Genomic DNA, 25,122 nt, shown 5'->3' with positions numbered 1-25,122 from the left:
TTGGGTTTGAGTAACGTTTCTTAGAAGAATGGAATCATTTTCTTGCGAGACATGGGTTTGACTTACGTCGATTTTCAGAGCAATTAAGCTTCAATAAATGTTTCTCAACTGACTTAATCATCTTTCTTCTCCCCTTTTTTATCCCCCTGTTGAGGTTTTGTTTCCATGTGGATCGACATTTATAGCTTCACTGAAATGCATTACTTTACATAGCAGAAATAATGCAAAATACGCGTGTTTGCAAACTGAGGAAAAATGGCGATGATTACTATTACGCAAGGCTCACAATGCTCTGCGCACGGTTACCTCGTATTGAAAGGTTACGGTGTTTGTCACCTGGCGGTTATTATAAATAAGAAAAGTTATGAAAACTGATAAATATCTTACTTTTGTATCGGTTGCTCAGTTGCGGTAATCAGTGGCACACACATTACATGATGTATTGCTTCGGCACAGCTATTACATGATTTATTTCGGCTTTCACCCATAGGGCTATACTGTTACGCACCGTTCTGTGACCTCGGATGAAAAGGTATTTTCTAACTTGAAGCGGGAAATAGGGATCTTTAAACGTTACGTAGGGATTATTTTACAGACCAATATGACGACCTAAATTTAACTTGTAAGTTGTTAGCATAGGCACTCTTGAAACGGGAAGCAGACGGTGTTTGTTGATGCTGTATGTCAGAAAGGAATTCCGGCGATGGGGTCAAGTGCTATAACAACAATAGCTATCGGACTTTGCCTATTAGTATCTGCCGTGTATTTTTCACCTGATTCATCTCGATCATTTAGCAGTGTTCTTAGCAATATCGGAATACCTAAACGTTATTTAATAAATGCATGGTCTTGGATAGGTTTAACCGAAAAAAGTGGTCAACCTAAGGAGAGCAAAAGTTCAGACGGTGATGATAATGCTAAACTCTTCACAGTCGAGGAACTGAAAACATATGATGGAGGACCGGATAGTGATGGCTTATATCTTGCTATATTAGGTGAAGTATTTGACGTGGAAAAAGGAGCTCAACATTATAGACCAGGGGGAGGATACGCATTTTTTACTGGTTTGTATAAATCTTAATCTGGAGAAAATTTTGCCTTTTTTTGATGAAGCTATAAGAGCAAAAGTTGTCTATTATTCACACCATACCCTCAACCAACGTAAATCTTTGTTATTTTTGTATCATAACTAAACTGCATGCTGCTTATATTTAGTCATCTAACCTTAGATTAGTTTCACTTTACTGATTTCGTTAAATTGTCAGCTGAGAGATAGTTGTAAAGTTATCACATTATTTTTTGACTATTTAGGTAGATATTGTTCTTGGTAATATTATATATTGAAGTTATTTCTGGTGTGGGGCCACTGAATTTTTTTAAATATTCGTATTTATTAATTCAGAAATCAAACAGCAAAAATCAGCGTTATATTTACAAAGTTCACATCTATCAAAGTTCATCAAAGTTCCTATCTTGTTCATTTGCGGTTTTGCAGCTGAAGATGGTGGTTCGGTAAAACCATCGAAACTAGTCCTGTGGAAACTTTGTAAATATAACGCTGATTTTTGTTGTTTGATTTCTGAATTAGTATTTATTCGGCGTGTTATTGTGTCTTAATTATTCGTATTTATGTAATGTCATAAATTTGCATTAATTATAATATCAAATATTAATTTATTTATTTTATAAAAAGTGCACATAGTAGCATTATATAATTTTGATAATTTGAGTGGTTTTTTTTTTTGGGGGGGGGTTATGTTAAACTATTATCCATAGTAATTCTCTGTATGATTAAAATCAGTGGTGATTCCATTACTCTATCTTCTCACCACATGATAGAATGCTATTCCTCTTCACTACACACACACACACACATACACAGATATATATATATATTTGGTAATGCATTTTAAATAATAGAGGAAAATGAAAATTTAGAACTTTTAGTAGCCTCTAAGGCACATGTAAATAGAAGGTAAATCATATAATAAATAAATTTTACTTATGTTTATTAATTTATAAACTATTGTTATGTTTAACAGATATACTAAACAAACATTTCTGTTGATTTTGCTGTAGTTATATGATGCTTAAATTCAACTCTTTTTCAGCCATTTTTGAACTTATAATTTCACATGTAAGTTGTCCTTTGTCATGAGTTATTTAAACAGTAAGAACATTTTATGTCAAGAATTCTGCACCAGCTGAAAAACCGTTTCTCAAATATAATGACTTCCCAGAATTTTTTTTTTTTTTTAAATTGAGATGATTGCTGAAGTGTTATATTTATAGTTAATATTAATTTTTGATTGATTAAAAGAAGTAAGCTTAATATGCATAATTAGAGCAGCAATTTTTGAAGAAGGAGAATTGATTTAAAATAATGAAACAAAAAATAGTTTTAGAAATAAATGAATGTTCATGAAATGTATGCTAATTTTTATGGGGTATTAATGATGATTTTTCTTCCTATTTTTAACGTTTTCTGTCGTAACTGAAAGTTAATTGACATTTTTATTTTTTTTTCCGAAATTCACTAAAAAATTTGCGAATTACTAACAATTAAATGTATCAAGAAATAACAGTTTTGTTACTTGTTAAATGCAATAGGTCTTGATAATACTTGTTAAATGTAATAGGTTATAATAATACTTGTTAAATGCAATAGGTCGTGATGCTAGTCGTGCTTACATCACTGGAGATTTTACTGAAAATGGCTTGACTGATGATGTTAGTGGTCTAGATGGTGCTTCGCTTGTTGGAATAGAAGATTGGCTATCATTTTATAGAGAAGAATATAAACCTGTTGGTGAGTGTGCAAATTTTTATCTCTTTCATTTGGTGACATTATCAATGATTATAGATCTCCATAATCCTATATAATTTTAGCACTGTAACTTTTTTATCATAAGATTTTGAGTAATAAATTAATATCTGTTTTTTTTTTAAACATTTTCCATATTGATCACCACAAAGTATTCTAATTAGCTGAAAATTGAACAGAAATATAAACCTGATATTACCTTGATTTAGAATCTTATAATATTATTACAAATGATTGTTAAATCATCAACATCAACTAGAAAGGAAAAATTTTGTTTTTGAGCAACAACTGGTTCAAATTCTGAATAAATTATGTGCATTTTTGAATTATTCTAACAGTCTGAATATTCAAGTGTGAAATCTAAAAGAATAAGTGTGTACATATTTCTCTAATGATTTTTTTTGTTTTTTTTTGTTCAGGAAGTATGCCTTTAAGAATGTTTGTAAGTCACAGTGCGGTTGAATTAGACATTCTCGAATGCATTCATTCTCATCACACAGAATTTCCGCTTTATACAAAATTTGTTGCTACAGTCATTTCCTGATATGGTATATATGCATTAAGTGTAAACATGGTAATTATACAGAAAAAAGTAAAGATAAATCTTTTATTTTCATGTACTTAAGACCTGTGCATTTCATATTGAAATGCATGATATGCTGTGAACAAACATTTGTTGAAATAATTATCAAGAAAGTGTTTTTTAATGCATTTACTAAGATTATACCATATTTTTCAAATTTCATATTTTTAATTATTCACAGAGTACAAATTATGTGATCTCAGTTCTTTTTCAAGTTATACAAATTTATTCTATATCTTAATAATATACAAGTAGTTCTAAAGACTGGTGAGGAATAATGTAAAAATCTTGTTCAGAAGCTATTTAAGCTTACATATAACATCAAATAAATCTGTAAACAATGGGAAAATAAAACTCCTATATGAATGCTAAACTGAACTTCTAATTATTTTCAATTGTAAGATTAAACAGAAAAGGGAATTAAGATTAAACAAAAAAAGAAAATGAGATCCCTAGATTAGATATCACCAGGTTTAAAGAAATAGCCTAAAATATTATGTTAATCCAAACTACTTATGCGGAAGAATGATTAGATAGAAAGTGGTGTTTTTCTTTCTTTCTTCTTCACCTTCCTTTTCTCCCATCAAAAAGACAAAATAACAAGAAGTAGAATTTTACTAAGGTGTGCTATAACATCAAAGCAAAAATATATATATAAAAATCCGAACTAATATATATGATAATTTATTTATCCTTAAATTTTTTGTCATTGTTTATAGAAAAATTGTATGATTAGAAAACATTTTTGGTTCGTTTGTAATTAAAATTTGAGTAACTGTTAAAAAAAAGTATGGTTTATTGTTTCCTGAACTAAATACTAAATTAAATATATTTTTTAGCATACATAATGAAAAAATTTTCTTTAATATTACTCTAAATGTTCTTGTATGAATAATATATGCAAAAGTAATCAGTCCTTGAAAAGTTTTTTAGGTGTTATTGTATACAAATATAAATCTGATACATATGTAAATATGACGTGGGCACCACTTGACTTCCTTGTAAAAATTATACACATTTTTTGCTGCACTTAACTTATTTCCTTGAATTATTCTAACTTAATTAACTGATCAGTCAAGGAAAGTTGAAAATGACATCAAAAATTGCAAATTTTAAAATTAAATATCTTGCCAGTTTTTGTCAAAGAGGAGTCAAACTTATGTTAATTTAATTTTTTCATAACTAGCATAAAACTATCCAAAATATAAGTTTAGGAACTGGGAGACCACGCTAAAAGTTAGATTTTGTTATTTGTCAAAGATAATTTTTTTGGAGTAATTTAATTGCTAATAAATTATTTTGGAGTATTTTTTTTTAAATAATATATTTGGAGGTATATGACTATGACCAACGAATGTGAAAATAAAGACTAATTAAGGTGTGGGTATGAGTATATATACAGACAGAAATTTAGAACCACTTTATCACAAACACCAAAAATTGAAATTCAAGTAATAAATAAATTAAAAAAAAACATGTAAATGTAGAATTAAAATTCTGAAAATGTAAAGAGAAAAATTAAACTCAACCAATAGAAGAAAAACCAAAAAATAAACAATATAAAGAACATGAAAGAAGAGAAATCTAATCAACTCCGACATGTTGTTTTCAGGAGGAGGATATGCTAAAATTGATTACAATTCATCTAAAATTGATTACATTCAATCCGTAAGAAGGATTTTATAAAAATGGCTATTCATGTATTATTTCCTGTTCTTATATTATTAATGAATAAATTTAATTTCTTTTCCATTTTTTTTTGTAACATTTTGCTTGTTTTTATATATTTTGCTATTGCTCAAGAAAAAGGAGAATGATGAAATTTAGTTTTAAAAAGAAAATTAATGTATTAAATTACCTGTCCACTGGATTACCGCATTTGGTTTAATCACATAACATTAATTTACATGTTAGTTTTAATTAATTGAAATGTAATAAATTATAATTGATTTTATGTGGGAAAAGTTGCTGAAAAACATTTACCAAATTTAATTCCAGTTGAACATTTTGCTAAATTACATTATTAAACATTTATTATATAACAGCTTTGTAAGGTAGTTTTTGTGAAATAATGTAAAACTTTGTGAACATTTTTAACGAGTTTTTTAAGCCCCAAAGGGGGCTTTCACTTTCAAAATGGAATTTTGTGTTTGGCGTATTATAGAAAATCATAGATTTTGGGTGGTGGTTACTACTCACACTAAAGGTACTGCTTTCATGTTTTTTTTTTTTTTTTTCTAACTTTATTAAGAACGTTTTTTAGTGGAAAACTTTCATTACAACTAGATATTTTATATTGATTTTCTGTATAGGTGATTTCTTCATGCAAGTAAGTGTATCAATGTATTTGTTCTTAAAATTTATTATTTTTTAGGTAAATTGATAGGGAGGTATTATGATCAAAATGGAAATCCAACAAAGGAATTGCTGATAGTGAGAGAAAAGGTAGCTAAGCATCAGAAAAATAAGTGGTTAGAAGATAAAGACAAAGAAATGTTTCCTCCCTGCAATTCAGAATGGAGTAAAGAAAAAGGGAGCAGAGTGTGGTGCACTAAAAAAAGGTTTGGTGCATATTTTTTAGTCTGTTATTCTGTGAAGTATATTTTAGAATTTATGTATTTGAAAGTGTGAAAATTAAGTTAAAAAATAAAAAATATTGATTTATTGAGAATCCATCAAAGTGTTATATTTCAGATAATATAAAATCCTATGTAATGTGATGGTAATTCTAGTGTTAAAGATTAACAGCTTATGAATGTATACAAGTTGCATAAAGTTGAATATTGATTAATTAATTACAAGCATAGGAAAGTAGGTAAAATTAATAAAAAATATAATTTTTTAAAGTGTTGTTGCTATTATGTTAAATTTTATTTTATCTCTAGTTATATATATAAAGAATGATTTTCTTAATCATTGAAATATCTAAGTTAAAAGAACGTTATTTGACAACAGACATTACCTTGGTATCTAAAATAGAACCAATGAAAATAAAATCAAGACTATCTCAAAGTAGTGGAGTGTGTGCTGAAGTGCATTTTGCTGTTAAGCTTAAAGTGTGAAAAAATTACTAAAAAAACTTGCTTCATATCAAAAAATCTGAATTTGGAAATTTCTTGTTTAATTTTTTTTTATATATTTACAAAAAGACCTGATTTATACATTTAAAATAAAATATTATATTGCTAATAATGGTTATACTAACTTATTCAATTTTAATTATTTTTGTTTGTTAATGAAGTAGAACATTTACAAGTTGAAAAGAGGAATGTGTGTTATATAATACTGACATAATTAGGTTTAAAAATTAAAATCTTATTTATTGCATATGTGGTGTCTCTCTTCATGAGTCATAAATTCAAAGATCATTTCGTTTCAGGAGTCAAGGTTGGGAGAGCATTAGAATTTCAAATCAAAATTTCAAGAGTTCACAGAACATAGAAATAACATTTATTAACGATAAACTTATATTACTTATATTACTTCCGCCTATAGCGGCCATGAAACATAATCAAGCATCAAATAAATATGACATGCGTCATTCTTCATGTTCAAGCGTCAAGTGATATATTTTTCATCGGCGTGCATCAAGAGCGCCACCTATCTACCAAAAAGACTCAACAGCATAATAAATTTCTTAGATATCTCACAATATATAGAACAATATAATGCATTTCACATTTATAGAATAAAACAGAATGTTGAGAGCATGTGAGAGCCCACACAAATTTACACTCAACATATTCTGCCAAGTTTCATGGCATTGTGACATCATTTAATTAGCTTTTAAAATTTCAAGCACAAAATTTTGTTTTAGTCTATCAAATACGATAGCATTGGATGTCTGTGCTATTTCATTTCTGTATCACATTTGATATTTGCATTATGTATGATATACATCAGTCTTCCTTTATGAAGGGAAACTGATGTATATCACAGATAGCACATAGAGAGCAAAGATGTTAATTCCCAAACATAAAATAATACTTATTGGTTCAAAATGCTTGCGAAAAATGCTGCAGTTGATAAGAAAGTATGGTGATTTCCGGTTATGTTTTTACCACCAATCCTCGAATTCCATATCACATATTTTTGTTTCTACTGCATTAATATAAATATTAATAAGACATAGTGCACAATAAAAATTAAGCTTTATTTAGGAACTTCGCGCACACTGCCCGACAGCCTGCCTGTTTCGCTCTGCTCGCTACTCGTAAGAAACTTCTCCTCTAGGGTTGCCACACTTATCGGAGGGCGCAAGGCGCGCTCCTTATCGCCATCACCACAGAGTTTCCCCCCAGTTCCTTTAATGACTATTCAAAGGAACGACATAGGTTATGAAATTATCTTAGAGGATCCGTGCTGTCGGGTATTTTTACATGATTACAAAATTAGAATATAAAATTAGAAAAGATCAAAATGCAATTCAATATATAACAAGGTATTGACACATATAATAAATATGAAATAACAAGAAATATGTTAAGATATGAATTTTAAAAAAGTGTTTTAAATTGTTATGTAAGAAGCAAGTTTCTTAGGGAAGTGAACATGTCTTCCCGATCTGGTGACAGTTTGTGTCTTAGAGAGTTCGTTTGCAGATTTATTCTGCTGAACTGTCTTTAAGTCTTTATTTGTTTTTAGTTCAGGCAAATTAGAGTCCGAAAGCAAATAGGCTGGTTTCACACGGTCTATAGACACAGTAGATTTCAGACCGTTAATATCAATTGTGAAAGTTTTGTCCGTTCTAGAAAGAACTTTATGCGGACCTGTATATGGTTGGCACAGAGGTGGCTTTACTCGATCGACACGTAAGTATACATGCGTACACGACTTTAAGGTAGCACTTACGTAACATTTTTCTTGGCAATGTGCAGATGTTGCTATTGGATTCAACTGTTGCATTCTATGCCGAAGATTCGTGATAAATTGTGTGTCATACGGAGATATCTTAGATGACGTTATCATATCACTAGGCAGCTTGAGAGTTGTGCCGTACACCAGTTCAGCACAAGATGACTGTAGATCTTCCTTTACGGCTGTCCGAATACCAAGCATAACAACTGGTAGTGTTTAAGTCCAGTTATTGGTCTCGTGAGCCTTGAGAGAAGATTTTAAATGTCGATGAAATCGTTCAACAATGCCGTTGGACATTGGATGATAGGCTGTTGTTGTGATTCTGTTCGTACCCAAAATGCGCGTGAATTCTGCAAAAAGTGCGGATCTCATTTGAGAACCTTGGTCTGTTGTTATGATCGATGGGCAGCCAAAACGAGATATCCAACAGTTGAAGATGGCTCTGCAAATGGTTTCCGTTTTCATATCCGGGATGGGAATGGCTTCAGGCCATCTGGAGAATCTATCTATTAGAGTCAAAAGGTACACGTTGCCTTCTGATGGAGGTAACGGTCCAACGATATCCATATGGATTTCTGAAAAACGTGCATCAGGAAGAGAGAATGTGCCCAGTGGTGCTTTAGTATGCCTAGTAATTTTCGATTTATGGCAAGATTCACAGGATTTCACCCAATTTTTGATATGACGTTTCATATCGGGCCATACATATCGAGAACAAATAAGCTTCGTAGTAGCTGCAATTCCTGGATGTGACAGATTATGCAGATGATTAAAGATGAGTCTGCGAAAGGAATTCGGAACAAATGGACGAGGAATGTCTGTTGATATGTCACAAAGAATATTACCATCAGAATATTGGCACGGTTTAAATTCCAGTTTCAAAGATGATGTGTTGTTTTTGAGAAGGTCTTGTACCTCCGGATCATGCCGTTGAGCTTCCGAAAATTTTTTAAAATCCAAAAATGGAGATTTTGTTATGGAATCAATTTCGATTCTTGAAAGAGCGTCAGCAACGACGTTTTTTGAACCTTGCACATGCCTAATATCAGTAGAGTACTGAGAAATAAAATCTAAATGGCGCAATTGTCGAGGTGAACATTTATGAGGGTTCTGTTTAAAAGCGTATATTAACGGTTTTTGATCTGTATAAATTATAAAATTTCTGCCCTCTAACATGTGTCGGAATTTCTTAATTGCAGAATAAATAGAAAATAATTCCCTATCGTACGCGGACCATTTCTGTTGACTTTTACTGAGTTTCATAGAGAAAAATTCTATAGGTTCCCATGTTTGTTGAGACAACTGCATAAGTGTGCCGCCGATTGCGACGTCTGAGGCATCTACCCAGATGCTTAGCTGGGCTCCGGGAATAGGGTGTCTCAAAAGGGTAGCCTGAGCAATGGCATTTTTGGCAGCAATAAAGGCTTGTTCAGCATTCTCGTTCCAATTTAATTGTGGGGATGAATCCTGAACACGAGAACGAGATTTCTTTTTATTAATATAGCCTTCTAACAATTTTATTAAAGGAGAAAGAATATGTGCTGCTTTAGGTATGAAACATCTATAAAAGTTAAACATGCCTAAAAATCGGCGAAGCTGAGTGAGAGTGGTAGGTTGAGGAAAATCTAAAATACATTTGACTTTGTCAGGAAGAGGTTCAATTCCGTTTTCACTAAGGTGAAAACCTAAGAAATCAATAGATGTTTGACCAAAGGTGCATTTTGAAACATTTATGCAAAGTCCATATTCCTGAAGTTTGGAAAATAAAGCTTTCAAATGCCTGCAATGCTCCTCAGAATCTTTAGAGGCTATGAGCAAGTCATCGACGAAAGCGTAAACACCTTCTAAATCCTGCGTGACTTCATCTATAAAACGTTGAAAAGTCGCAGATGCATTGCATAAGCCGAATTGCATACGGGTACTTTCGAATAAACCGAATGGTGTGCATATGGCGGTTTTGTGGATGTCGGCTGGGTTAATTGGTATTTGATGGTATGCCTTAATCAGGTCGACATGACTAAAAATTTTAGTACCGTGCAATGCAGCAGTAAAATCGGCTAAACATGGAATAGGGTATTTGTCTTTTATTGTTTGAGCGTTCAATGCTCGATAATCTCCTACAGGTCTCCATTCCAGACTTCCCTTTTTTGGAACCATGTGAAGTGGGGATGCATAATTGCTGCTCGAAGGTCTCAAATGCCCCAATTGCATCATAGTTTGAAATTCTTGTTTTGCTATTTTTAAGCGATCTGGAGCTAACCGACGAGGTTTTGCAACCACAGGTGGACCTTTAGTTATGATATAATGAACGGTGTTGTGTTTAACAGGTTGGTTAGGATCTGGTAATCTAGTAACTGAAGGAAATTCTTTTAAAATTTTGTGATATGGTGTATCACTAAATACAGTTTTTACTGAATAAATGCTTGCATTTTTCACGCAACCGACGGTTTTAAAATGCGTTTTTAAATCTTTGAGACATTTGTTTCTGAGATCAGGCACCACTTCAAAGAAATGGAGAAAATCTGCTCCAAGAATGGCTGTACTAACATTTGCTATAAGAAAAGTCCATGTAAACTGTCGTCTTAATTTGAAATCCAAAGAAAGTGCTTTTTGACCATAAACATGAATAGTAGAAGAATTAGCAGCGAAAAGTGTTTGTTGGGACGAATTCCGTTTTTGAGAATTATTTGCTGGAAGTAAGGACACGTCAGAGCCGGTATCGACCAAGAATGAAAGGTTTGTTCTACGGTCACGAACGAACAGGCGACGTGAAACTTGAGGCAAAGAATAAGTCGCCTCTATTCTTTGCTGGTTTCGTTTCCCTGCCATGAACAAGGTTTTGTACATTTGTCATCTCTACACTTTTTCCCAAAACGTCTATGATACCAGCAAACAGAATAATCTCTCCTTTTGGAATTGCTTCTTTCCTTATTACGATCTCCGCGATTTGGCGAGCGACCACGAGAAAGAGAAATGCGATCAATACGTTTGTTTAATTTTTCTATTTGTTTAAATAATTTATCCTCAAGAGACTGATCGACTGTGCGAGAAACGGCACAAGTCCCTGGGGTTGGATTTACTTCTAAAATTCTGTCGGCAATTTCTGCAGCTTTATCTACAGTTAAATTGGAAACCGCTGCCAAAATAGACTGAACAGTCGAAGGCAAACGTTGAAGGAATAATTCTAACATTAAGTTATCAGGAACATTTAAAGATTCTGCTCGACGTTTCATATTTCTAAGCAAATCGGAAGGTTTTCGAGAACCTAATTCTTCTCCAGATAATAATTGGCGAATTTCTTGCTGAGAAGATTCTCCTGAACGATTTATTAACTCAGTTTTAAGCTTTGCATATGGATCAATAGGGTCTGGTTTCATAAGTAAATCCCGTACTATTGATGCGATATCTGGAGGAAGATGAGCAACTACATAATTATATTTAGTAATGGATTCTGTGATAGGTTTGGGGGTGGCAAGAGCAAAGGTACTTTCACACATAATAAACCATAAAGATGGGTCTGATCGGTTATAAACCGGAATTTGGACGGCATAAACATCAGACATTGTGCAAGGTTTTTAAGCCAAAATAAAAGGAAAAATTTAACTAAAGAGAATGAAATTAAATGATAAGTAGAAAACAGAATTATAAAATGATCTATAATTACTACTCATCTGTGATCCGGAGGACGAAAACCGATGTAATCCATTACTTCTGGTTTGGAGATCTTGAGTGATGGCTTGTAGTCAAAACCGAAAGTGCTTGAGAACTGTTCATACGATTTAACACAGTCCGGGTTACCATTATGGAGATTTCCTGTTATATTTTTACCACCAATCCTCGAATTCCATATCACATATTTTTGTTTCTACTGCATTAATATAAATATTAATAAGACATAGTGCACAATAAAAATTAAGCTTTATTTAGGAACTTCACGCACACTGCCCGACAGCCTGCCTGTTTCGCTCTGCTCGCTACTCGTAAGAAACTTCTCCTCTAGGGTTGCCACACTTATCGGAGGGCGCAAGGCGCGCTCCTTATCGCCATCACCACAAAAGAATATTGGGTTAGGGGATGAGAAATCTGGCAAATATAAGGTAGTTATGGATTATAAGGGAAATCCAAGCTTATTTTTGTGGCAATGCCCTGTGCTCAAAATGCAGTATTGTGCTGAATGGTTGAAGATGCTTTAATTCAGTTTGCACTACTACTTGAATTATATAGTTCTGGTTGATCTCACTTCATGCATTTCTTTAACAGTTAAAAATAATGCCTAATAATTGTAAAGGTACTTCAAATTCATGATATGATTTGTTAATTTGTGAAATTTGCTGAACAGAGGGATATTATACTTTCATCTCGATGAAGTCTCGGATATCTTTGGCATAAATTATATATGAATTAAATTTTTTTCATTAACCTTTTCCTTTCCCTGGTCCTCATTTGGGGATCATTAATGTTTTTATTGTTGCTTCTTCCCAATTTCCAACTTTTTATTTGTTTATGTCATATGTTCGCATAATAAATGGTCTTCTCTTAATGTGCAGTTAAACCTGTTGGTATGATTTAAATATATGCATGTATATATGACTGTTTTTTCAAAATTTACTTGTAAATGACACTTTTCATATGTGGGATTTTCACATATTCATATGTGTGAATATCTATTAATTTATATCGGAACAAATTATTTTTCCTTATAGAAGTTATATGTATGTGTATTCTGAATAACATAGCACCAAAACTGAGCAAATTGTTTACTTTATAGTTTAAATACATATAAAAAAAGTAAAATACAATGATCCCTGTTTGGGGTTGATGGTTATTGTAATGTAACATGATTGTACTATTTGCATTAACAGTGACAGGAGTTTCATTACAAACAGGAGTTTCACTTCCTATATAATGCCATACACTTTTAGAACATTTCCAAAAAGAAAAAGGAATTTATCGAAGGATTTTTTTGATAATTATTATTTATTATTAGAAAAATTTATTATTATATTTTGAAGCAATTTGTTAGAGGCAAGCCCATTCACATTGGTTTCAAACAATGTTGTGGTGTGACAGAATACTGCTGAAATCTATGAAGGTCACCTAACTAGTAATCCAGGAAAGGATATGTATGGGTCAGGGATGTTGGTTATATTAAGTAAAATAGCAATCGTAGACAAGCCAAAAGAACATTGCTTTTATTTCAATAATTTTTTTCACAAGGATGAAAAATCTAAAAGCGAGAAATGTGCCTGCCATTAGAACAGTGAGATATAATAAGATGAATAAATGTCCTGTAAAAAGAGATAACAATATATAGAAAGAATATCATGGATCTCTCAATTGTAGGTATGATAAATTAAATAGAATATTTGTCTTTGTTTTTAAAGCTAACAAATTTGTTCAAATCATTTGGAAGTTTAACCTTTGGGATGTTTTCAAAGATAGTCTAGAAGAGAGAAAAAAAACAAGTGTTAATTCCACACCCTATTGCCATTGCAAATAAAAGCGGCCCACCAGCGGCCGAGCGGTAAAGTCGCTGAACACTGGTAGTTCGGTCCGAGGTTCGAATCCCGCGAACGGGCTGGCTGCATGGGTGTTTTCGTGGTTTTCCCCATGTGTAACGTGTATACGAGCCAGTTTCCCTTAGAAAGTCCTCCACGAAAGGCATCCCTCCTCTTAGGCAGATAGCCCTAGTGTGCTTTGCCATAATTAAATACACACATCTGTGCAAATAAAAGCATGGTAAAATTTTACAATAAAAACATGGATGGGGTTGACAAACTGACTGGAACATACAAAAATACAGAATAAAATTAGAGACAAGATGTGGTACTTTCTTATTTTTGTCAGTGCCATAGATATGGCGTTAGTTAATGCTCGTACAATATACTGCATTGCTTGTGAAAAAGTGCTACTATTAAATTTTAGAAGGGAATTTCTAAAGTTCTATTTTAGTTTTACTTTATCTCCGACTCAAAAAATAGTGGCCGACTATCATACAGTGCAAGCTCACAAAAATGAATACCAGAAGTTGTAAGAAAATATACTGCAGGACATTATTTAGAAAGCACATTAGATGGAAAACAAAGAAAATGCACAATTTATATTTAAAAAAAAAAAAAAAAAAAGGTCCATAAACAATGTATAAAGTGTGGTGTTAGGTTACATGTATGAATGTGTTATTCCATGACACTTATAAAAACATTATGCAATTATTTATGTGTAATGTACTGTGATCCCCAAATTGGATTTGATTTTTAAATCAGTAAAAGTTATATATATATTTTATTTTGTTATATATATATTCTATTCTGTAAAATTTAATGGTCTATATTTGTTTACATGCAAAAACCTAATTTTACAAGAAAAAATATTAAAAAAAATCTGGCAATTAATCTGTTAATTGTAATCTTTATGATGATTTATTATTTACACATACTGTGATTTACACAAGCAAGTGTATTAAATGCTTGATAGCATGGGAATGCCAGTATGTATAAATTCCTTTTTTGACACAAAATGTGTGCTAAATAGGGAAATGTTAACACTTTTTCTGCCATATTATCAAATATATTTGTACCCAAGTTGGATGTGCTGTCAAACATGAAAAACATCTGGTAGGCAGCATTAACCAAATTTTTGAATTTATCATTATTCAGAATAGCATAAAAATCTTGTAAAGTGGGCTTGAGTTTCAAAGGACTGCAAAACTATAACATCTGTCTGTAGTTATGCTGCTAGATCAGCTACTTCAACAGAAAATAGATTCTTGGTCATTTGATCTTTATTATGTGATTGCATTTTTTTTGTCAAACCTGTGACTTTTAAGTATTTTATGCTTCTAGCAGTTTTCAGCCACCATTAAATGATAAATCGAGTATTCTACATAATCAAATTCAGTTAATATTAAAGTATATTAATGTGACCAAAAATTATTTCAGGATTGATTTCGCTGATAAATCATACAATGAATAATAGTGGTCAAGGGTGGAAATGTGGTGCATTCTGATTCTAGTGTTCCTGTTTCAAGAGGATATCATAATGGGAATATGAACAGGAGGAGCTATTGAAAATCCTTTATTCAAGGCTAAAATTACACAACCCCTTTCATCATACATATAATAAAAAGGTTCAGATAATTCCTTATCATTGTTAGGTAGAAAATTGTTTTAATATGAATATTAAAATAATTCAGGTCATTTCTGATTATCCCCACCCACTGAAAAGTTGTAAAAATTATTCGTTAGGGGGTGTAATAAGTTGCCAAAATAGTTATTGGATGATTCCTGGTGTTGCTGATTGCTGGTGTATTTATATGGCAACTCATCATGTTGCCAAAAATTATTTGTGTACACATCTGTTTAAGTATACTAAAATTTACACTTTTAAAATTCAATCGTCATTTTACTTAATAGTTTCTTTTTGCATTGAGCATAATTATTTTCCTCGTAATGAATTATAATGGGTCTGTGGAGTTTGCCTGCTGATGGAAAAGAAAGCATTGCATTTCTGGCAAAATTATGGTGTTTTGTAAACATGGGAAAATGTAAAATTTTATTCTGTGATGTTGTACTTCTTAAGTGATTGAATTTTATGGAAAGGCAGTATAAAAAATTGCAAGCAAAGTGTTCAAACGGGAGTTGGAAATTAGTTTGAAGTGTGTCATTTACAACAGTTGTTTGTTTTATTTGTTGTTGGCTAGTGCACAATGCCAGATTTGTGTAATTTTTTAATTTCTTTTAGTGAAAACTTTAAATTCAACTTTAAAATGTAAAGAAAGAATAGACTGGAAAATAGAAATTTAAAAACTATTAAGAAACTGAAAAACTAGTTAAGAAGTAAATTAAATAAAATAAAAATACATAAGATAAAAAATTTGAAAATCAAACTACTTTAATTTCCAATAATCTCTTTACTCTCCTGTTCACTTCGTTATTTCTTTTTTTTTTTTTCATCCTAAAAAAGCAGTAAACTGGTTATAATAAATCACTCTAAACTGCATCGCTTTGAAATTCATCCATATCATATGATTCTTGTTTAATGCTAATGATGCAGGCACTTGCATTTTACTTCGGACAATAATAATATCAGATTTGGGACTGAAACTCAAAATCAATTAAACTGAACCTAAATCATTCTGAATCAACTGTTCATCATGTTGCATTCCTGCTCTCGCTTGTAATCATAGCTCGCTATAACATGTCCTCACCTACCTCTCTTTCATTAGCTGTATTGGTTGGTTTGCTTTATGTGATTATGGTGCAGCACACAAGAATTATATGCCTAAGGAAAGGGATGCTTTTGTGGAAGACTTTCTATTGGAATTGGCCTGTTTCCACCTTACATATGGGGAAAAACTGAATTGAAATGCTTTCAATAATTCAAACTTTTTGATAATTTGACAGTTTTTCTAATCCTAGTAAACATGAATTAGTGAGGATTTATTATGTTCATGTAGTTGTATTTAAGAACTGTATTATATCAGAATTAACCAATGGACAGTAGCTCCATCAGCAAGTAGCAATGAAGCAAAACTACCCATGGTATGAAGAAAAGCTGATTTTTTCTGTGTTTATGCTGTAAAAGATTTCTTTTCTTGAATCAAATTAAAAGTGATATCTCGTTTAAATCTGTATTGAATTTACAAGTAAGTAATTTAATTTAATACAGTTGTTTTAAGTTTTATAACCATACTATTAGAAAAGTAATGTATTTACATGCTGAGAGTTGATTTCGAAGTGATTACGAAAGTCTTAATTAAGCTACACTTTTTAAACTGGCCATGTTGCTGGTTGCAGTGGTGCATCACCAGACTTTCTGGCAGCAGGAGTAGTGGTGCATAATCTGACTTTCCGAAAGTTTTGCTCTTCTCTGTTATAGGGTGATTGATTTTTATTTGACACAGATTTGAAGACTCTATTTGATGAAAGGGTTTCCATGGCTAACTTTTATTTATGATAAATTGACAAGTGATTTCATGAACCCATTACTGTTTCAGTTTGTTTAATGGAGTATTTTGTGTTATGTTGATTTCTTTTTAAATTCAGAGACAAAATCTGAATTGATGTTCTTGATGAAATTACTTTGCTAACTTTTATTATTGTGGATTCATTTTCAGCCACTAGATCAAGCTACTGCTTCTGTTAATTTCTAAGTTAGAGTACTAAGGTAGATTTAAGTTGATGCCAGTCATCACTTGTCATATTTATAATTTATGCAAGACAATTTATTATTATTATTAGTATATTGATTTATTTCAAGTAAGGCTCATCCCCTTCTGGATGTTAAGTCAACAGCATCTTAGTTCTTAGTGTTGCATTTCCTCTAAAGTTTACTTGCATTGAAAAGCTTTTGTTTCTTAAAAATCATTTAAGTACTTGTGTATTATTGTGTCGGCCATGAAACTTTTGCCAAGCAGTGGGATTTTGCACCAATTATGGATAAGCATGACCTCACAAGACATAATATCTGCACTCTCATTTGATGTAACCCTGATTGATTTTCAATAAGCCATCTTTTGTTTTTTTCTGAACAAGGTTATAAATTAATTATTACTGCTGTATTTTGTCCTAACACTTTGAAAAAAAAAATGAGTTCGAGCATTGTAGTATCTGTGATATACTTAAAATTCATTTACAATTAGAGAATTAACATCTGTTGAATGAGAACACAACAGCTGGATATGGTCGATGAAACAGTAATAATCTGAAACAGCACCTGAAGGATGTTTGTACTCGTAGCATTCTAAACAGAGCCCCTAGCAAAATTGGAAAGCATAGGAAAATAGCCGAAATTAGATGAATACTTCTTAATGAAGTAGGTAGAATACTTCCATAATAGTGGCTATTTGGTAGCTTGTGCAAAGAGACTGCCAAATGTATTGCTGTAAGACTTGCAGATGGAAGTGCAGGTCAGGATTCCCCAGAAATAATTGGCGTAACTTTTGTAGAATCTTTGTCAGCTTTCATGGTTCGATGGTAACCATGTTTCAGGGTCAATGGAATAATATGTAACTACCTCATTTAGTGTATTATGATTGAATTTTTTATATTTGTAGTTTTTTAATTTTAAAATTGGATGAAATTACTCAGATAATGAAGTGTGAATCTGTACAAGGGTATTTTTATTTTGTAAATTAGGATATAGATTATTCGTTTATCTCTTATTGTTTAAAATTTTATTTAGATATTTATATTATATTAAATTAGCACATTTCCTGTAGTTGGTTAGAAAATAAGAGATATCTTCTTTTGGTATTATAAGAAGAACTCTTTCTATAAACTGGGTTGAGTAATAGAATAGAGGAGAATTCGATTACTTGGGCCTCTTGTTCTTGTTTCTAGATTGAGTAAAATTAAGCTTATGGTTAATTTATTTGTATTAATTTTGTTGTTCATTTAAATAATATAAAATATAAATCAATACATATATTTTCTTTGAAATGATATTAAATTATTTCAAGTGGAAAAGTTGTTCTAAATGGTTGAACATTCCAGGGTGCACCATAATGGTGACCAAATTGTATCTGAAAAACCTGTGAGAAAAGAGAAGCTCTGTTCCATTTTTGATGGAGAATTTTCTATAGTCTGTTACCCCTCTTTCCTAGTACCTTCTTCTCAAGAGGACTTTCTCCTTAACAGTATTTTAAAGGTCTTCATGTCTCATGTCATAAGAGCATTATATATTTATGAACATCCATGCCTTATTCTGGATTCCATGGATAGCAGATCTAAAGGCAGCTGGCAGCCTTACCACTATGCCAAAAGAGCAGGTTCTGACACCCTATTTACAGCAACTGTTTGATTCATTGATTTGCATAAAGCATTAGCCTAACCACACAGTATATAGCTTTATAACATAAAAAATAAAATTAGCATGTATATTAGCAACATAGCTAGTATATTAGCATGTTTACTAGTTACATTTATAACATTAGTATGTATACTAGCAAATTACATTAGCTTAAATTTGCATTAATGGAAAAACAATTATTTTTTTCCACTAATTCCATAATTTATATCTAGCCTGATTAGATTATAACTTACTACACTTTATATTACTATTATTATTGCTTTGCATCAGTAAAGAAGTATTATACTTTAGTTTTAATTGAATAAAATTAGGTTATTCATTGTCTTTTATGCAAATAAAAATATTTTTTTTTTATTAAATTATGCATTAGAAGTGAAAGCAGAATTTTTCATTTGAGAGCCAAGTGTAAATAAAAATTGATTTCATTACTTTATTTAATTTTAAAAAGAAGATACTTGTATTTTATAAAAGCAAATAATAATTTTGTCATTTAATAATGTTGTAAAATGGATTTTATGCTTTGTTTCACATAAATACAAAATTGAGTTTGTCACCATTCATATTCTTTGTAGGAATAAAATGTTATTCCAAAAAGTGAAAAAAATCTAATGTGCATTTTAGTGAATGCATATTTAAACTGTAAAAAAAGGGCAATATTTTGAAAACCTTGGCAGTATTAATCCCAATCTGACCCACATATTTGAAGTTGTACTGTACTTATGTCTTTCATTAACTGGGGGTAATATACAATGTTTTTGAGAAATATTGGGCATATTTTTTTATCAAAGAATTCATTCTAAAAAATATCTAAATATTAATTGATATTATATATATTGCTGGAGTACTTGTTTAACATTTTCATATAAAAATGATATTTTTTAGAATGCAGTCTAAAAAAGAATATCTAAATATTAAATGATATATATTTTCTTATAGTGGAGGTGTTGAACGAAATTGGGTTGGAGTTCCCAGAGAACTTCATATAAAAGGCAAGGATCCTCGATGTATTTGTGTAAAGAACTATGGCCCACCTTCTTCTTCATCTGATTCAAAAACCCATGCTGATCGTGGGGATCTAGATCATCCAGATTTAAAAGAATATCCAGGTTGTCCTTCAGCATCAGAATCATGTTCTGTAAGCCATCCATAAATATTTTCTTGCATTTTGTAATGGAGTTAGAATTAAAATCCAAAAGTTGTCTGTGATCAGTTCTTTGAGGTAATATTTATTTCATGATAAATGTTGTTTTGATAAAAGTAGTGCATGTTGATGATTTCTATTTTAAATCATGACTTCTATTTGTTAAATATCCCGAGTAAAATGTGAATGAGAAAGAAACTACAAAATATGAAAATACATTATTTTCTACTTACTATAGTGCATTAATAAAATTATTAAAAAGTTATATAGTTTTTATTTCAGTTTCTGTAAAGATATTTTTAGTATTAAATATTGTAATCTTGAAATTATGGCTAAAAAGAAAATTCTTTTCTAATTCATTTTAATAAATTTAAAAGTTAAGTTTGAATTTTCTCTGGATTTTTTGTGCAGTGTATAACTTACTTGCATTGCAGATGGGATTTGTAATAAGAAATTATAATATTAGTGTAAACTTATATAGAATTATATAGTGGCAGCTAAGTTTGTTTTCACAATCCTGAAGTTTTAGAAATTAGATAAATATGAGAAAAATCTGTTCTGCTTTCTGTTATGCTTTATAAATCAGTTTTGTATTCTTTGCTACATACTTTTCATTCTTTTGCTACATACTTTTCATTACCATAGAAATTTGCTGAGATTGCTGAATTATCTGTTATAACAGCACTTGTTTAATATTTTCATATGAAAAATTATATTTTCGTGAATGCAATGTAAATAAGAAAATGTTTTTTCCTGTTCTGAATATAGATTAGTAAATTTTGAGATACATTTTTCCATTTTAATACTTTTGTGAAGGGAGTATTTTATAGAAAATTTTAAAGCCATTTTATTCTAGATCAGTATGTTGTGCACTTGTTTAAAGATTTTGTTAATATATTTTGAATTTTAGATGTATTATAATGTTGTGATATATATATGGATAGATTTAGATATTCATGCCAATTGATGTATGTAGTTATGCTGAAAACAGAGTTTTTGTGCAGAATTATTTATTTTCTTGCTACACCACAATTAATCTATATGATAGAAATTCACTTTTTACCTGTTGATTATTTTTAATTATATTCTTACTTGAAATGTCAAATACAAGACTAAATTCTGCAGTAATGCTTTTAAATTAGAGTTTCAGTTATTTTCTTAAAAATGATAGTAATTTTAATAAATATTATATTTACTATAGAAAGAGAAATGAGAATGATTTAATTTGGTTTATAAATGAAAAGTCTCATCTACTCACACTATGTCAAAAAGTTGTGTAATTTTTCTGTAAATTTGAATAATGGCTATAAGTGATTTTGTTTCTTTAATTCTGCATCTCTTTTAAATTGATTTGATATTTTATTTTAAAATCTATTGTGATATATTTAAAGAACTACTATGTCTATAATTGTTAAGCTGAAACTTGACACAGGTACAAAGTATTATTAAATATGAATGTCTCAAGTTGAGTATAGAAATCTTTTTCAGCTTAATTCAGGCTGTTGTATGCAATTAATTCTATTGTTTAATTTGGTTTATAAATGAGCATCTCAGTTACCTAAACTATTCCAAAAATTTATAGGCATTTTTTAGTATAATTTAATAATGGCTATATATGAAATATTAGCAAAGCAAGGACCTTGTGTAAGGAGTAGATTTAGTCAGGAACTCAATCATTCTCAAGGGCAAACAGGTACAGGTCCTCTTCATCAGGAGCAAAGAAAATTTTTGCTCCTGATGAAGAGGGACCTAAAATGACTGTAAATGTTTTTCAAGTTATCCTTACATACAAAAACAATGTGCACTTGTTTATTAGCCTGGTGAAAAATAATTTTAAGAGTTGAAATGGAATAAATTGATAAATAATGCACCATGCTTAAACATAATAAAAAATAAGAGTGCCATATTTGGTCAGCAGCTGCTTTCAGGGTCTGAGAAACTGTACTTGGTTGATTTTAGAATGTTGAAATCCAACTATTTGTAACTCCATAATGCAGATTTTCAAGACTATGAATGTATTAGAGATCCTTCATATGAATAATTTGGTACTTGAAGAAGAAAGCATTTGTTAGTGGCAGAATACTGAATATCTATTGCTACATAAGAACATAAGTAACTAACATTTTACATTTAGTAAACTAACTTTTGTCTACTTTGACAATCAAATTAGGACCACCTCTTTTTTTTTAACACCTCAGAGACGTGTTAGGCAAACAATAAAATCTTGACCATTGCAAATAAAGTTCAGAAATATTTGAGCACATTTTTTTCAGAATAATAAATAATATGTAGTATCCTTTTATGTACTTTCAGTATGATAAAATATCTTGATCCTCAGTGTATGAAAGTAAGTTATTTAGTAAGCTATTTTATCTGAACTCCTTAATTTGGAAATTACAATCTTACACTGTAAGTGTGATAAATAAAATGTATTTCTAGTAATAGTACTGTCATTTATTGATGGTCGTATTTCTAACTCTACTTTTTACACTATTGTTTGCATTCAGAATGAAAGCCAATACCGAGGATAAAATTTTGTAGCAAATGTACAGATTACAATATTCTTGCTTTCTGTAAGTATTTACATGTAATTATTATTTTTTTTAATTGTGACAATTTCTTTTATACATGATGCTATAAAAACAACTGTTGAAGATTTTAAAATTGAAATTCCGTTTCAATCGAGTTTAAATTTTATTCAATAATGAAAATTTAGTTTTGGGAGCTGGCAACAACTGTTATTTTTATTTAAGAAGATAATTATTGGCATTATATTTATATTTAAAATTATTAAATTTGAATTTTTAAGATTGTGTGCACACTTCATGCATATGGTTTTTAGGTACTTTTTCGTTTTGCCGGCACAAACAATAAAGTTACCAATAATGGTACAACTGATGCCAAATGAAATATCTTTGCTGGTAACCTTTTACCCTTCATTTTCAAAACAAGTCGCAGCCATTTATCAGATTGATTGTTTCTTTCAATACTGGCATTCAATTACATATAATTTTTACTAGTTAAATTTTATGCCCTAAGACCATTCGTGGTAATTAATTAGGATGCAATCACACCACTCACTCGAAGGCGAAAACATAGAAAAGGCAAAATCAAGCATTAAATTCATCAAATCTAATGAGAATGCACTAGCGAAGTAAAGCACTGCGGTTTTACATAATTTATGAGTTAGCTATTCGTACAAATTGAAATAATTCTTGCATTTAAACTTGTATTTCATAAAATTTAAGATTTAACTTGAAATTAATGTAGATAATTACTGAGAGAATTAGATTTTCGTAGCGTAGTTTACATGAGATAAGATCACTTGGGGGTCACATGATACGAACTGGCAAATCAGGATGTTGAACCATGAAAGCAAATCAGGATGTTAAACCATTCTTAAATTAATGTCTTTTTACAAATTTATTATATTTATTTATTTATTGGCTTTTAACAAAATTTTAAACCATATTAAAATATTTATGCGTTCAAAATAAAAAATTATTAGAACTAACATTTGTTAACATTTTTTATGTGTGTACTGTATGCTGTCACCAACAAAGTCTGCTTGGCGAGATTTGCGGCAGCGAAACGGAAAAGTACTGATTTTTTACAATCTATTATGGTGCAATTTCACGTGTCTTGTTTGTTTTTGCAATGTTTTCTGTATAATTACAAGGTTGTGTAATATAATTATAAGGCTCAACAACATGAGTAGACTTGAGCTTATAAGTCATTTGCTATCCTTCTGCTAACAAACAAGTATCAAAGTATGCTTTCACATTATCAATATATTTATATGCATGAAGAATTATATGAAGAGTTTCTTGTATTTTTTATCTAATATTGTGCTTCTAAATGATAAATGTAGCTATTATATTGTAAAATAATGAAAAAGTTCTTTTCTACTGATTAAGATATGAGACAAATAAAATTATGCTATCATTTATTTTGAGGATAATTGGCTATTTTTGTATGTCAAGTTGCAAATACATGCTGCAAAGTAACAAAAAATGTTGCAAAGCATATCATTATGTATTTAATTAAAATTTATTAATTTAAAGGTCTGTTGTCAGTTGGTTCCATTTAAGTTGTGATATATGAAATGTATACATAAATGGTAATTCGAATTTAATCATTTAGTTTAGTGATAAATTAGTGCAACTATATTTTTGGAATAATCGTTTTATCATTTGTATATGTTATCTATATTCATGACAAATATCATCCAAACGTTTAAAGTATGTACATAAATGGTACATAAACATGCCAGAATTTTGTCATTATCTGAATAGAATTCTTAATTAGGTGCTTTCAAGAAATTCATCTTTGTATTTCAATGCCATATTTGAAAAGTTTTAGAGTTGCATACAAATTTCTTTAGAGTCTAAAATAGTATAATTTTAAATTGAAAAGAAAGCTAATTTAATTTGCAGATAAGTAAAGAAATGTGTCGGCATACTTCCTTGGTAAAAAAATTGCTTGCAGTATTTGATTACACCTTCCAATAGAATTAAAGAATGGGTGTATGTTTTCATTATATCTAGAATAAATTTATGAAGTTTAAATTCTCATAAATGTTTTTGTACTGTATATTTGAAAATATAAATACTTAATAAAAATATAAACAAAAAGCATGCATAAATATTTGTATGACAGATGAAAGGGAAATAAACTGATAGCTATTTTAAAAATATATAAGCATTCATTTCAAAATTAGTGTTCTCTGATCTTAATAATTATGTTATACAATTATTGTTTGTTTGGTGTAAATGAGAATATTTAAAATGTTTGAGAATAAATCTGAAATTATTGCTTGTTATAAATTCTTCCATGATTATTCAAAATCCATAGTTTAGGCGTGCATGACACAAAACTGGAAGTGTTGGGAAGCAAGGTGTTATTTTT

General features: G+C 30.4%; 1 protein-coding gene across 1 annotated transcript; it reads left to right on the top strand.

The window, feature by feature from the left end:
- The first annotated feature begins 452 nt into the window (after positions 1 to 452).
- On the top strand, positions 453 to 24,163 carry LOC118194751 (neuferricin-like). Its single transcript, XM_035365952.2, has 4 exons — positions 453 to 1,064; positions 2,669 to 2,809; positions 5,782 to 5,968; positions 20,010 to 24,163. The coding sequence occupies exons 1-4, from the start codon at positions 704 to 706 to the stop codon at positions 20,221 to 20,223; spliced, it is 903 nt and encodes a 300-aa protein (XP_035221843.2). The 5' UTR covers positions 453 to 703; the 3' UTR covers positions 20,224 to 24,163.
- Positions 24,164 to 25,122: the final 959 nt, after the last annotated feature.

The sequence above is a fragment of the Stegodyphus dumicola genome, chromosome 2, assembly GCF_044657685.1.
Source record: "Stegodyphus dumicola isolate Sdum_Otavi_A_Nest chromosome 2, ASM4465768v1".
Classification (NCBI taxonomy): Eukaryota; Metazoa; Arthropoda; class Arachnida; order Araneae; family Eresidae; genus Stegodyphus; species Stegodyphus dumicola.
This window is presented reverse-complemented; position numbering and strand designations above follow the sequence as displayed.